This window comes from Echinops telfairi, unplaced genomic scaffold, assembly GCF_000313985.2.
Source record: "Echinops telfairi isolate 266 unplaced genomic scaffold, ASM31398v2 ScPeMD7_70;HRSCAF=299, whole genome shotgun sequence".
Lineage (NCBI taxonomy): Eukaryota > Metazoa > Chordata > Mammalia > Afrosoricida > Tenrecidae > Echinops > Echinops telfairi.
This window is the reverse complement of record NW_022103968.1, coordinates 29,499,621-29,515,272: the sequence shown is the minus strand read 5'-3', so window position 1 is coordinate 29,515,272 and position 15,652 is coordinate 29,499,621. Positions and strand designations below refer to the sequence as shown.

The 15,652-nt window shown below is 46.9% G+C and overlaps 1 protein-coding gene across 1 annotated transcript in view; it reads right to left on the bottom strand.

The window, feature by feature from the left end:
• The window catches only part of GOT1 (glutamic-oxaloacetic transaminase 1), a 23,514-nt gene extending 8,389 nt beyond the window's left edge, over window positions 1–15,125 (bottom strand). The window contains exons 1-2 of the mRNA XM_004701004.2: window positions 14,950–15,125; window positions 7,534–7,715 (exon numbers count right to left, since the gene is read on the bottom strand). Of these exons, the coding sequence (XP_004701061.1) occupies window positions 7,534–7,715; window positions 14,950–15,067 (300 nt within the window). The 5' untranslated portion in view covers window positions 15,068–15,125. The remainder of the gene's footprint in view (window positions 1–7,533; window positions 7,716–14,949) is intronic.
• Between the last annotated feature and the right edge of the window lie 527 nt (window positions 15,126–15,652).

The window sequence follows — 15,652 nt, the reverse complement described above, 5'->3', positions numbered from 1 at the left end:
TACACAATTGATGTGTGTATGGATTGGGATAACAGTTGTATGAGCCCCTAATAAAATGTTAAAAAAAAAAATTTAGTCACTCAAAATAGAAGAGAGACATATTGACCCCCTCTGGAAGGAGTTACAATTGTTATTAAATGTCTAGCGCCAAAGTCTTTATCTGGACTTCTCAAATACCTGGCTTGCCTCGGGAATGAGGATGGCATGCCCACCAATATATACACAACTCATTCATTCAGCATAGTTTTACTGAGCACCTACTAGGTGCTAGGGCTTGAGCTACAACTTCTGCGTACAAACCTAAGCATGAAAGAATCATTAAGCAAGGGGATTCCAGGGCATATTTTCATTCATAAACATTACTTGGGACAATGCAGAATATACCAGAGGGGCAAGAGTGGAGGCATGGAGACCAGATAGTAAAGAGGCTGTTGCACCTTTTCTAACAAAAGGTGTAGGCTACTCAGATAAAGGAGTGATTTTGTCCATTAAACAATTGGAATGAATGCAAGACATAGTTCTCTAGATCTAGCAAGACTTCATGAATAAATATGCTGAGCAGGGGATGGTGGTGCTAATCTTTGAAATAACACAAAGGGAGACTCATGATTAAACATAGGAGAGAATTATGAGCTAAGCCTTTGCACATAACAGATTTGCACTGTGTTGCGATGAATTTGTATCCCTTCTACAATTTCGATCCACTGGACAGTGGTGTTGGTTTGTTTTCATTCCGTCTTGCTTCTTGGTGACATGTATGCAAGGGAGCAGTTGAATATATAAGTCTGAAAGGAAGAGAATTTCTGGCTAGACCAAAGGGAAAAAAAAACCCAGAAGGCACAATAATTGGATTCATGCGTTGGAAAGAAAGATCAAAAGCGAGTTTGTAGTCTGAGGAAATCTGGCTGAAGCCTGAGTAACAGCAACATTGGAGGAATATCCAAAGACAGCAATCTAGTAAATGGATTGTAGAGGAGGAGTTTCCAGGGCTCAGGTGGTGCAAAGCCAAGCAGGAGAACGTGGTCTCAGAGAAAGCAAGTTCCCTCAAGAAGGTCAGCATGTTCAGGACGCTCGAGGACAATGAGGGCTAGCTAGTAATAATCAATGCTTGTCAGGATGGGCAACAAGGAAACGAGTGACAAACTCTTTGCACTGAAGAAAAAGAGGAAGCGAAAATTTATAGGACATTAAGAAAGTGTCTGATTAATGAGATCACCATGTTGCCTTCTAAGCAAGTGAGGGGAGTCTCTGTGCATACTAATTTCTCTCTTTTGCAGGCCTGTAAGGCTATATATTCTCAGGGAAAACACACACCCATATTTTGTTTTCTTTTCTCCAGCTTCACAGATGCATTTTCCTTTCAGAAAGTCAACATGATTTTGAAGTTAGTACTAGGTAATTATGCCTTGTCAAAAATCTAAGAAGGTTTAAGCCATACAAAGAATATAATACTGTTAATAATTCATGTTCAGTTTTAAAATGCAGTAGGTGCCTGACACTGCTTTATTACTCCTTAAAACCCAACATTTTCTCTGAAAAGAAACTTGAAGTTCAAGGATCTTAACTCAAAAGCGAGACAGTTAGCTTTTAACCCAGTTTTTCAGCCTCTTTCATGCTCATTCAACATTCCATGTTCTTCTGGTTTATGTCTGAAAATATATATATATATATATATATATATATATATATATAGTCTTGGGAAACCTATGGGGCCCTTCAACTCGATGGCCCTGAGTTTGATCTTTTGGGTTTTGATCCAGTGAGGTCCATCGTGGGACTCTAGGACTCCCTGACTACTAGAAATCCATCGCCTGTCATGCTGTTCCACGTAAGGAGAAAACCCAAATCCTCAACAGAGCGGATGAGGAAAAGGCTCAGCCGTCTCCCATGTAAACGCCCCATCAAACAGGAAACGATCAGTGCTCCCAGAGCAACGAAAACATTCGTTCAACCTGTCAGTCAGTTTCAACCTGTCAGTCAGTTTCACGACGAACGATGACTCAACAGCAGAAATCCCATGTAAGGCAGGAAAAAGACAGCGGCAAGCCGTGGTCACCCCTATTCTTCACCGCTGTTTCGCTTGTCTCCATGACGGTGGGTTTTACCTACCTATAGAGACAGGCATGGAGGGCAGTTCCCCTCTGTCCCACGAGTTGAAATGGAAAGAACAGCAACTAACACCAGAGAAAACCCAAAATCAAAAGATAAAAAGCCAAACTCATTACCATCTCGTTTTCCGTCAGGGTGCACAGTATAGCACGGATGAAACATGCAACTTTCCTCTAGTTCTTTAATGCTTCTTTCCCCCCACTATCATGATCCCAATTCTATCTTACAAATCCGGCTAGACCAGAGCATGTGTACTGGTACAGATAGGAACTGGAAGCACAAGGAATCCAGGACCATCTTCCCTTCAGGACTAGTGGTGAGAGTGGCGATACCAGAAGGGGGAAGGGAGGGTGGGACAGATGATCCCTTCAGGACCAATAATGAGAGTAACAATACCAGGAGGGTGGAAGGAAGGTGGGGGAGAAAGGGGGAACCGATCACAAGGATCTTCATATAACCTCCTCCCTTGAGGACGGACAACAGAAAAGCAGATGAAGGGAAACATCGGTCAGTGTAAGACATGAAAAAATAATAACAATTTATAAATTATCAAGGGTTCGTGAGGGAGGGAAGATGAGGGAGAGAGGGGGAAAATGAGGAGCTGATACCAAGGGGTCAAGTAGAAAGCAAATGTTTTGAGAATGATGATGGTAACAAATGTACAAATGTGCTTGACACAATGGATGCATGTATGGATTGTGATAAGAGTTGTACAATCCCCCAATAAAATGATTTTAAAAAACCCACAAAAACTACATTTGTAAATTAAACAAACAAAGATAGGGATGGTGAGCAAGCATGAGGGGAAAGCGGCGGGTCGATGGTTCCAGAGGGACCTGAGGGGGGAGGCGGGGGAGGAGCAGTGAGCAAACAACGCCACAGACAGGGGACAACTAGGGAATTAAAATCAACAACGACAGAGCAACGAAGTCCCCAGGGAGTTCCAAAAATAGAATTTGGGCCAGGGCTTGGCGCCCCAACAGACTCAACTGGAAAACACGCCTAAAGGCCAACAAGCAGTCCTTGAACTAACTGCAAGCTTTTCTTTCTTGTTCTTGTGTTTTATTTTGTTTTTTGTCATTGGCTTGTTGGTGTTTTCTTTTCTTTTGTTGCTTGGTTTTGCTCTGTCTTGTTTTTGTGCATGTTATTATCTCTGCAGGTCTGTCTAAATAAGATAGGCTAGATGAACAATCTGGAGGAGAAAACAACGGGACTGACAGTTCTGGGGAGACATGAGAGAGGGAGAGGTGGAGGAACAAACCCAGGGACAAGGGAATAACAAGTGATCCAAATTGGTGGTGAGGAGGGTATATAACGCCGGGTGGGGCTTCATCAAAAGCAATGTATCCGAGAGGAAATACTGAGAGCAGAATGGAGGGTGAGCATGAGAGTGAGATAGGAGGAAGGTGAAAGGAAACAGAAGAAATAGGAGGCAAAAGCTGTTTATAGAGGTATGATATAGGCATGTATGTATGTGAATATATTAATTTATAATGAAAGGGCTAGAGGCCAATGTACACATATTTATATGATAGGTATTAAGATAGCAGACGGACTGTGGGCCTCTACTCAAGGCCTCCCTTAACACAAGAACACTTTGTTCTGATAACTGGCACTCTTTGACACTCACCTTCCCAACGTGATGGCTGAAGACAAAATGGGTGCATAAGCAAATGTGGTGGAAAGAGCAGATGGTGCCTGGCTATCAAAAGATGTAGCATCTGGGGTCTTAAAGGCTTGAAGTCAAGCAAGCAGCCATCTAGCAGGGAACCAAGTAAGCCCAAGTTCAAGAAGCACACCAGCCCGTGTGACCTTGAGGTGTCGATGGGATCATGCACCAGGTATCAAAAGACCCCAAACAAACAAATATATTGACATGAACGAGACACAAAGCCCATCTGTAGACAACTGGACATCTTCCCACAGAAGGGTTATAAGGAAGGGATGATTCAACCAAGGTGCAGTATAGCATGGACAAAACACATCGCTCCTCTAGTTCCTGGAAGTAAGGCCAGGGCTCTCGGTGTGTCCTAGCCCCTCAAGCAAGGCCCAGCTGGAGGGGTGAGCATTCACTGGTTGACTGTGGGAATTCACCCATCGGAGAGTCTTTGAGGAGCCGGGCAAGGAGCTCAATGCTGAAGACTGGCAAGAGAAACAAGGAAGCTGTGATCCCTGCGCTGTGGAAGGGAGCAACTTTAAACTCTATGTGAAGCACGGCGTGAAGCTGCCATTCCTGGGCTGTGCACAAGGTCCCGCAGTAACTCAAGCAACTAGTTCCACCGAGAGCAGCGTGGAAGGGACTCGTGTTTTTAACCGTTGTGTTGATATAGAATTCACGTACCGTACAATTCAGTGGGTTCACTATATTAAAAAGAACTGTGCAGTCACCACCAGAATCCATTTGAGAACATTCTTGAACCCATTATGATTAGCTCCCCATTACCCACCCCTCAACACCTTCTGACATAACCCTAAGGAACTATTAACCCGGTTGTTGTCTCTATGGATTTCATTTAGAGAAATCCACACCCTAAAAACAAATAACACAAACTTCAATCCATGGAAGAGCAGAAGACAAGAGAAACTATAACAAATTTAAAAAGGGGTCAAAAGGAAAAACAAATGACAGGATGCTCATTTTAACCTAACCGCAGGGGCAGGAGTCCGCTTGTGGAAGTGACCCCTGCGGGTCCTTGGAGACCCTGGGGGTGGAAGCTGAGGAGCAGAGCTGAGAGGGAGGGGTCCCTGAGCAAAGGGTGTCAACACAGAGCACGGCGTGTGTGGCTCTGCAGAACAGCAAGGGTCTGACAATGGCAAGACCCTAGTGGGGCAGGTGCAGAGAGTAACTGGATGAACAGGATAAAGGCTGGCTATCAATTACCCTGGGTGCCAAGTTGAAAGTCCAGATTTTACCTTGTAGATGATGGGTGGAGTAGGTGGCATGTTCGCCTTTATTAGCTGAGGAAGGTCACTCCAGCTGCAATGTGGAGGACCGCCTAGAATGAGGACTACTAGACAGGAAAATCAATAAGGGGACTACTTACTACAAGAATCCCAGTAAGAGGGTGGGGAGCAGAACTGTCACCTGGGACAGGGAAGTCTTCCAGGAAAAGAGGAATGGCTCGGAGCTCAGGGGACAATGGTACCAGGGGACACGCACAGACCAACAGAAAATCCTACTGTCGGTGCCAAGAAACCAGCCTAAATCAGCCCAAAACCACTTATTTACCGACTGCCAGGAAGGCGTCAATTTAAGTGTGTTCTGTGAACGAGAGCTACACTTCCAGGTCAAAGCCACAGATGAAAGTGATCAAAACCGGGAGCGATGAGCAGAGGTAGAAGCATCTGCCCAGCGTATTTAAGAACTGCTTAAGAAATGGGGAAGACGCCCCCAGCACAGAATCCTGTTTTCATTCTGTCAACAGAATCCCCACTACTTTATCTCCAGTTAGCCACTAGAAGGTAACCCTCCACCCTGCTGCCCGTGGCCCCCGCTTTAAACTTCATAAAGAGTCTCCTCCCTGCACAGACAGAAAGAGCACTTGCACACCTCCCCAGGCCCTCTGCTAGGCTCTCTCTGCTGCCACATTTTGACCGGTAGGCCTTCGTTTCAAGACAGCAAGCAAGTCACAAACTCTCCTGTTAATCAAAACAAAACCCTAACGTGGTGACCCAAATTCCAAATACCTTCACCCAGAATCTCCCTGCTTCCTGATACATATAAAACTGTGCCACGTGGTCCACCTTCCTTTCATTCTGCCACCAGGGCACCGGGTTACACAAGACACAGAAGGAAGAGAGTGCTGCGAATGACCTGCGGGGATGCGTGGAATGCCTGCTAGTGAGCGGGAGTCCTTCAATGCACGAACCACGGGCAGCGCCAGCCAGGTGGCCCCGGGGAGCAGGGAGAGCACTGGATTCCATTACACAAGACCTTTCTGGGCTATTGCAAAAGTCTCAGGCCTTCCCCTCTCCACCCAGCCAGCCAAGTTTCTACAAACCACTCTTCCTGGGTAACTCCCCTGCTCAAACCTCTGGTTGACACCCACTGTCTGAGCTCCCCAAAAGGCTCAGCCTCCCTGATCTATCCAACAAGCTCCTCAGCTCAAAGCAGCCAGGTCTTGCCCAACCAAGGCCTGCTTACCTCCTACCTCTGTCCTTTGATCCGTACTCAAGAGATACACCTCTATTTCTCCCCACACCTCGTGGTTCTACATCCTGCTGTATCTTAAAATCACCACGCGAGCTTTTCAAAGTACGTCCATGCTGGGACCCACTGCACCCGCCAAGACTGATCGAACGGGTCGGGAATGGGGCCCAAGCACCAGCAGGTTGGGAAAAGCTCCTCAGACGGTGGCGATGTGGAGCCAGAGTTGAGAACCTGTGGCCTGGCCCATTACCCATTTTCCAAAGTCCAGCTCAAGGCCCATCCCTGACTCTCACTGGTCTTGTCCTCCTCGGAAGTCCTGGACACGGAGAACCTGGACCTCACACATCTGCCACGCGCAGCCCAGCTTGCCTGACCTGCTGCCAGACAGGTCATTCTTCCACGCGTCTCTAGTTACAGCCAGAAGATATTTCAGAGACATGAAGAGCAAGGCTAGGAGAATAAAGGAATCTTAGAACTAGCAGGGAATTCCGGAAGCACGTAGATGAGGGGCTCCTGAACTCTAGGGGTCCACAGGCAACTTCTGAAAATATGGTAAAGCCAAGAACTTTCTCCCCAGAAATAAGCACACCTACATAACATTCTGCACAGAATTCCAGGGAGCTCAGAGGCTCCTTCAACAATGCAAGTTGTTCCTTATGGGACCATGACTCAGAAGCGAGAATTGGGGTAACATGTAGACACAGCGGTTGGGGGCGGTAAATGACCTGACTATGGCCAAAAGTGGAGGCAGAGCTGGATCCACAGCCCTGGTCTCTTGACCATTCTAGTCAATTCTCTTTCTTTGGCATCTCCACTGGTGGCTTCAAACCCCGCAACAATTCTGATGATCTATTAGGCCAGTGCTTCTCCACCTTCCTCATGCCGCGACCCTTAAATATAGCTCCTCATGTGGTGGTAACCTCCCAACCATAAAATTATTTTCGTTGCTACTTCATAAAAGTCATTTTGCTACTGTTATGAATCAGGCAGGCAACCCCAGTGAAGGGGTCGTTCGACCCCCAAAGGGGCCACGACCCACAGGTTGAGAACCACTGTCCCAGGCAAAAGCTGGCCCATCAGAGGTGCCATGCTCGGCATGGGGTCACATTAGCCGTTCTAGCAGCAAGTGCTGGAAGTCACGTGACTAGAAACACTTAGTCACTGACAGTTGGGTAGGCATACTAAATACCGATGCTTTGAGACAAATGAAATCTGCAGCCTCCTTTTCCTCCCACAGTTTCTCAAGGGTCAATGTGTCCTCACGCAGAACTCACCCGCATCGCCTTGAGAGCTGGGCTGTCATCCCCCAGGGCCAGGCGGGAAGCGAGGGTCCGGAAGTCGGCCAGGCCCAGGATGGGCAGGTACTCGTGGTTCAGGCTGCTGTCGCTGGCAATCTTCTGCTGCACTTTCCTCACTACCGGCAGGACCCAGGGCTGACAGTCGTCCGTGCGGTACGCTGGCGCATGGGAGAGAGGGCACAACACAACAGAGGCGTCTCAGGCATCGGCGACGAGACAGTTTGCAGCTGTGACCTGGAGCAATGCCATCCCCTTCGGAGTGGGACAGTGAAGGGAATTCAAGTCCGTGCACTTACTGAACGAGGCCTCCTTGGGGCCAGGCTTGGGGCTCGGCGCTTGGCCACCTGGCACAGTCATGGTTCCTAGCCTTCTGGAACTTAGCGCTCTTACATGGAAATGACCCCCCAACAGGAAAATGCTGGCATGCAACTTGGGAAAGAATGCAGGAAAGCATTCGGTGTGCGCATGTATAAGCAGCCCTCGGTTGACAAAGAGACCCGTTCTGGTCTTTAGGTCGTTCAGTGCAATGTGGAGGTGAGTCGGAATAGGTGCATTGGTGCTTACTTAGCCTTAGTCACGGCAGGTTAGTGCAAGAAAAAGCCTTTCCAGTGATTTAAATGTGCCTTCAAAGTGCAGCAGTGAAAGGGGCTGCGATGGGGAAGGTGTCGTGGGAAGGGATCACTGAGAATCAAAGTCAAGTGAACGGCAGTCAGTGAGTAAGCAAGCCAGCGAGTGAAGCGCCATCCGTGGGTTCGGAGCCCTGGTGGCACAGTGGTTTCCACCTTAGGCAGCTAACCGCAAGGTCAGCAGTTTGACTCCCCAGCCACTCCGAGGGAGCTACATGAGGCGCTCTGCTCCCGTGAAGAAGTACAGCCTTCGGGACCTACAGGGGCAATTCGACTCTGTGGCAGGGCTGCTACAAGGTTGCTACGAGTTAGACTCCCCGCCTGGCAGTGGGGGTGTTGGTTGTTATTTCAAAGTGAGGACAAATCTACAGAACAGGAGAAAGTAAGTATGGCCTGCCTGTAAGTCACGTCGTCTGTGAGTCAGACGTTCAGAAGCAGGGCTGCCTGCATTACCGGCACACGGAGCTCTCACACGGAGGTCTCTGTGGTTATTGGCCCAACAATTCTTTCTTCTGCATCCCCGTCCAGTTTCTCCTACCGCAGCCACACTACCACCACCACCACCATTTTCCAAATCTCACATACTCTCACCAAAGAAATCCATTCTTCCAGGGGAAACTGCAGAGGGCAAACGTCTGTGAAAACGGGCCACCTCGAGCAGCGTACGTGCCAAAGTTCTCCCTTTGCTGCCCTGCAGCCAAGCGTTCTGATCCCGTCCACTACAGCCACTCAGAGCTCCATCGACATGACAACCTGCCGGCCCTCACTCACATGATCACGCGGAGACCGCTTAGCGGCTTGGTTTGAATTCAGGGTTGCGGTACAGCAGAGCATTATACAGTGTTTCCAGGAGAAGGCTCAAGCTCCCTCCAGGGGCTCTCCCTTCCCGGCTAAAGCAGGGCTGCACACCTGACTCTACCAGGCAGGGACAGCGTCTCCTCTCTGGACACAATCCTGTTCCTATTCACCTCCCGGAGCCATTTCCAGAAAAGGGCCAGGTGCTGTTTCAGACGCCCTCTGCACCTTCAAACAGAACAGGGAAGGGAGAGACAGAGGGTGGAAAGAGGCCACACCTCCTCCTCCTGGTCTAGAACAACAGCAACGGAACTAACAAATGCCCACCACTCCAGGTTCTGGCAGCTGCTACAGAACCAGCCATCCAAGGACCCACTTACACACCTGTGCCTGCTAGTGTGTGTGCCCACTCTCACTCGCCCACACTCTGTCTTTCATTTGTTTTTTCGGACCGTTAGGAACTAATCCTACCATTCCATAGATCACACCAAGCAGTATTGCACAATTGCTACCATAATCTGTTCCAAAACGTTTTCTTCCCTCTTGAATTCCTTGATATCAGCTCCTCCTTACGGCCCCCCCCCCTTATCTACCTCCCCCCGCCCCATACCCCTCAAGAACCCTCATTATTCTACTTGGTGTCTCTAAAGGTCCATCCAACCTGGGTTTCGTATACCAAAAACATAGAAAAACACATAACAAAGATTCAAGAAGGCTACCCACATTGACAGATTACAACAGAGATAAGCCCAATATGAAAACACACACGTGTACAGGAAATATTAAAAACCGGATCAAGTACATTCTCTTTCTCTCGACATCAGCTAATATTTACTGTTTGACTTTCCATCCCATTTCATCTGCATCACATCTACCGATCAAAATCAATCAAATTAATAATATTTAATTTGATGTACAGCAAACTCCTATGCCCTTCTTCTATACTAAAAGAATCTACTGAACAATCTCTGTTGATTGTAAAAAAAAATTTAGCAAAGCTCAAAAGGTAAATAAAAAAGAATATGTAATCCTAGTATTCAAAGATAAGATGTATGAAAATGTTGATGTATATATTCCAAGCTTTATTTTAGGGGGGTATATTCTTTTATAAAACAAAGGATCATATTAAGTAAAAACTAAACTCACTGCCATCAGTCAATGCTGACTTGCAGCGCCCTCACGTGGGTTCCTAAGACTGTAACTGTTTAGAGGAGTAGGAAGCGCAGTCTTTCTCCACAGGATCGCCTGGGGGTTTTCAACTGCTGACCTTGTGGATCGCAGCCCAATGCAGAACCACTCCACCACCAGGGCTCCTTATGGGATCAAATTGCATACAGAATTTTTAACATTTTTTTCCCACTTAAATATGTACCAGTATTATAAATTAATTTCACCACTATTCACTATTCTAATAGGTAATATATTTACATACCTCCACCCCATTCTTATCTCCCATCTGCCTAGTTCCCAAATCTTTCCCTTCCCTAGACAATTGATTTTAGTTTCATTCATGAATTTCTCTATGCACACAGAAGTCAGTACAGCTTATTTCTTCTCTTTTTACACAAAAGATAGCATATAAGGGGATTTCAAAAAATTCAAAGAAATTTTCCATTGTCTTTTCATTCCATTGTCCACGAACTTCACAAAAACTCACTAACATCTGGTTAACCCTTACTCACAGTAACCCTATAGGGCAGAATAGAACTGTTCCCTGGGGTCCCGAGACTGTACATCTTTACGGAACCAGTAAGCTTCATCTTTCTCCCGCCGAATAGCTAGTGGGTTTAAGATTCTGACCTTGCAGTTAGTTGACAAAGGATTCACTATGCCACCAGGATTCCACAAACTTTTTGAAGGCCCCCTTGCATAGCATACTACACATAGTATACTATGGATATCAAATGACCAGGTCTGTCCTTGGAAAAGTACAACCAGAATGTTCCTCGACCGTCAGGACAGTGAGGCCTTGTCTCCCCTTATCAGAAGCGCATCGTGCTCGGTGTACAGTCGAGGGTCAGTGAAAAAGAGCAGGACCTGCAGTGACATGGATTGACACAGTGGCTGCCTGCGACAATGGGCTCCATTGTTTGACCGAGAGGCTGGCACTGGCCCCAGCAGCGTTTCATTCTACTGTACACGGAACTCTTTTTTTTTTTTTTTTAACATTTTATTAGGGGCTCATACAACTGTTATCCCAATCCATACACACATCAATTGTGTAAAGCGCATTTGTACATCGTTCTCAAAACATTTTCTCTCCATTTAAACCCCCAACATTAGGTCCTCATTTTTCCCCTCCCTCCCCGCTCCCCCCTCCCGCATGAGCCCTTGATAGTTTATAAATGGGTATTTTGTCATATCTTGCCCTGTCCGACGTCTCCCTTCATCCACTTTTCGGTTGTCTGTCCCCCAGGGAGGAGGTCACACACAGTTCCATGTAATCGGTTCCCTCTTTCCTACCCATTCTCCCTTTACCCTCCCTGTTTTGCCACTCACACCACTGGTCCTATAGGGCTCATCCGTCCTGGATTCCCTGTATTTTCAGTTCCTATCTGTTGTACACGGAACTCTTATGAGTCAGGACTGACTCCCAGGTCCTTCACGGTAGCAGCAGCATACTCCTTGCTTTTTCCACTTGAAGATCTTTTCATATCTGTATATGGATTGCTCTGGTTCTGCTTTACAGGTGCATAACTGACGAATGTGCTGTAATTTACCAGTCTCTTCTTAATGGACATTTACCATATATTCTGGAGTATAAACCAACCCGAATATCAGCCAAGGCACCTAATTTTACCACCAAAACTCCATAAGAAATGTGCTGGAAAACTCGGCTTATACACGAGTATAGACGGTAAGTTGTTTCCGATTTTTATAAATTATTTTTATTTGAACATTTACACATTCTAAAATAATACCTTCGTGAACTTGTACATACAGCACATCTCTCACATGTATGCAAATATATCTGTAAAAAGCAGGATTGAAAATGCAATGAATGGGTGACGGCTCTATGTATTTCTGGTTTGGCAGTTATTTCAAAATTGTCCTCCATGAGAATTATCCCAATTCACACTCTTACCAGCAACGGTTAAGAGTGCCTATTTCCCTTTAGCTTTACCCCTTGAACTTTTGCCAATATGAGATGAAACGGTACATCATGATCATTTTAATTCATGTATCTTATTATGAATGCAATTGGGCATTTTTCATATGTTCATGTGTCATTTATAACATACTTGTTTTAACTTTTTATTATGAATCCAGGGAAGGGTTGCCAAGCTATTCATTTCCATTCAGCAATTCATATTTTGTCTAATGTCCCCGATTGCGATCCCCACAACATAACATCGCTTCTCCCACTTCTGCCCCAGTACTTCCTGCTTCTGTTCCTCCTCCTTTCCAAACCCTTCTAAATGTTATACTTGGGTAAATGCTGCCCTTTTGATCTCAATGGTTGATTATTCTAAGGTGAGCATACCTTCTTAGTGTTATTGTTCCCCTTATAATAAATCTATTGTTTGGTTGTAAATGGAGCCAGGCTGGTGAGTTCACTTCCAGACCTGAAGGGTAACTGAGCACCAGAGTGTCTGGGGTGCCACTAGTCTCAATCCAACCAGTAAGCCTGGTCTCTCTTATGATTCTGCATTTCGGTCCACATTTTTCCCCCTCTCTCTGGAGGACCTTGGAATAGGACCCCTTTCAAAGCAGCTGGCAGTGGTTTCCAGGCACCGTCTAGTTCTCCTGGGCTCGAGGTTTTGGAGACTGAGGTGTGTGTGGTCTGTTCGTCCACTGGATCAATTCTTTCCATGTGTCTTTGATTTTGATCACTCTTCTTTCTTCTGGACCGAAAAACACCAAGAGTTGCACGTTAGAGGGCTGCACACGTGCTTTTCAGGCCCCGGGGCTACTCATCCAAGTAGGAAATGTACCGTTGTCTTTGTGGATGAGGTGATGCCAGCTGATCTTGGTATCCCCTAAGACTACGGTCCTGAGCCCATTGGTCAGGTCACTGCTGCATTTCCTCAAGGTGTATGGATATATCTAAGATATTTCCATAACTGCGTCCCTAACATATTTCACCGCATTGAGATGTGTGCAGCAAAGGTAAATATACACGAATCTCTGTCGATCTCTCTAAATCTGTGGGTATAATAATCCTACTCCCTCACACTTGCTCAGCCTGTATGTCTATCCGTGCATCTTCATCCCTTCCTTTACTTAATTTATTAACCAATTCTACTGCTTCCAGTTATTGGCTATTATAAACTACTGAGTTGAATACTCTTTTATCTTTGCACACATTCATGATTTCTTTTCTTTTAGGAAAAGCTTCATGTAAAGTTATGAGATCAAATTGTATACAATAAATTCAAGACGTCATAAGATCATTTTCAATTTCACAACTGTCCTCTCTTCTATCTGCTAACCTTATCCCTCGAGAATGTGTCATCTCAGTGACATGACCAAATAAGAGTAATTTATAAACTATCAAGGGTTCATGAGGAAGGGTCGCGGGGAGGGAGGGGAAAAATGAGGAGCTGATACCAAGGGCTGAAGTAGACAGAAAATGTTTTGATAATGATGAGGGCAATAAATGTACAAATATGTTTGACACAATGGATGGATGTATGGATTGTGGTAAGAGCTGTACGAGCCCCAGATAAAAAAATTTTTTTAAAAGTGTCATCTATAAATTTGATATCAATTTAGTAACGAAAATGTGGACAGGGCTCCAAACTAAAGCAATCACTAGGCCAACTAATGGTCTCTGGGTGGGTGAATGTAGTAATATTGTCACACTACCCGTATTATACCACTTACCCTCCAACATAAGAACAATTGGATTTTGTTCCACATTTTTCTCCCACTCGACCTAGGACCTTCTGATGTGATTCTTTCCAGAGGATTTAATTGTGGTAGCCAGGCACCATCTAGTTCTTATGGTCTCCTGAGCTCAAACATAAGAGCAAAAGGGATGAAGGAGCAGCACTGGGCGGTGTGTCCTTCTGTTGCACATAGGCCATTATGAGTCAGAAGCAACTCACCTACTGTATCGAAATGAATTCCCAGTCAACAAGTTAAAAAACCAGCTTTACCAGGTGGGATTTGGTCTGGTTTCTTTAAAGGCACACTAAGCTAGCTACTTCCAAGAAAGACTTGTCCTTATCTATTAGCACAAGGTAGTACGAGATCACCCTAACACCACAAGGCTGCCATGGTTCACCATCCTCTTGGAACACCCTTTTTTTAACTTGTTTGCAGAGGCGCCCTCATTGTTTTAAATGTCCTTGAAGGTGCCGAATTTTTCCAATGAAAACAAGGAGGGATGGAAAGTGAGCTGCCATCCCTTCTTCGCCCCCTGCTCTTTCTGCTCCTTTTTAATTAAGGTCTATCCACCACATCTGTGTGTCAGTTAGTTAGGTGGATGCAGTGTTGGTTAAATGATCACAGAAACACTTTAGATTTCTATCACAGAACTTAACACCACTTGATTTTAAATTCCTTGAATGCCTCAGTCTTGGGTGTGGGTTCCCCCCAAAACCCTACTCCCCCACCCTGTGCTTAAAATTCCTGAGTGATGCCAGGTAAGGGCTCAACCCTAGGCCAAAGTTCCCCAACGTGAAAAGTCCTACTTAATCCATTTTCCAGAAAGTGGGACCATTAGGCTTCTGATTTTTTCCCCCCTCCATTCTATCCCTCGCCAGTTCCCTTCTTTAAGTGACAAAGGGATGTAGTATCAGAAAATCTGAATTTGTGTCGCGGCTGCTACACCTGCGCTGTGACTTTGGGCACATCGTCCAAGGCCTTATCCCCATTGATAAAATAGACAGTAGGATCCTCTGACCTCCACGCCACCCCCACCCAGCTCCCAGCTGGACCTCAGCCTCTCCTACAGACACCAGGTCCTGGGCTGGGCCCGTTACACTACCTGGGTCGCTCACATTCCTGAGCCCTGCATCCTTACCTCCCACTCCTAGGTTGACCTTGCGGGGGTCTGGATCCTCCCGGAAATCTGCGGTCAGCTTAAACACAAGCACCGGCGGGGCCTGCGGCACCTCGGCAAAGACGGATGGAGGAGCCATCGTTAGAGGACCGGAGTCTGTCCGGAGGTGACACCGTGCGCCCGGAGCTCGCCGCTGGTCTGGCAGGAGCTGCTGGAGGAGACGCTCACCTTCACCCAGCCTGCAGGGGGCGGGTCCGCGGCCTCCAATGGGCGAGCCGCGTCTGGAGCTTGGCAACGCGGCTAACCAATAGCGAGCTTCTGACACACTCGAGCCGGAGATGCTATGAGCCAATCCAAGAAGAGAATCTTCTCGACGGCCGGTCATAATGCAGCCAATTCCATTTTCGGGGGCTCTCGTGGGGGCGGGCACTAGGCCTGATTGGCAGACACATGCACCTATCGCTGGGCCTGTTATTCCTTCCGTCTCCGAGGCCGGCCGTCGCGGTTGGAGGAGGTTGGCGGCTGGTGCTCCTCCAAAGCCACCTCTTCGACCTTCCCGGCCCTGGAGACCCAGGGGAGGTGGCTGGCGGGAATTCCGGAGAACAGGTCTCCCCGGTCCCTGGCAGGTGCCCTCGCTGCCCGGGCAGTGCGCACGTTCCGGACCCAACTTGGCTTGACCCCGGCCCCGCGTGGCCTGCAGGTCTCCGGGATCCACGCCCAGAAC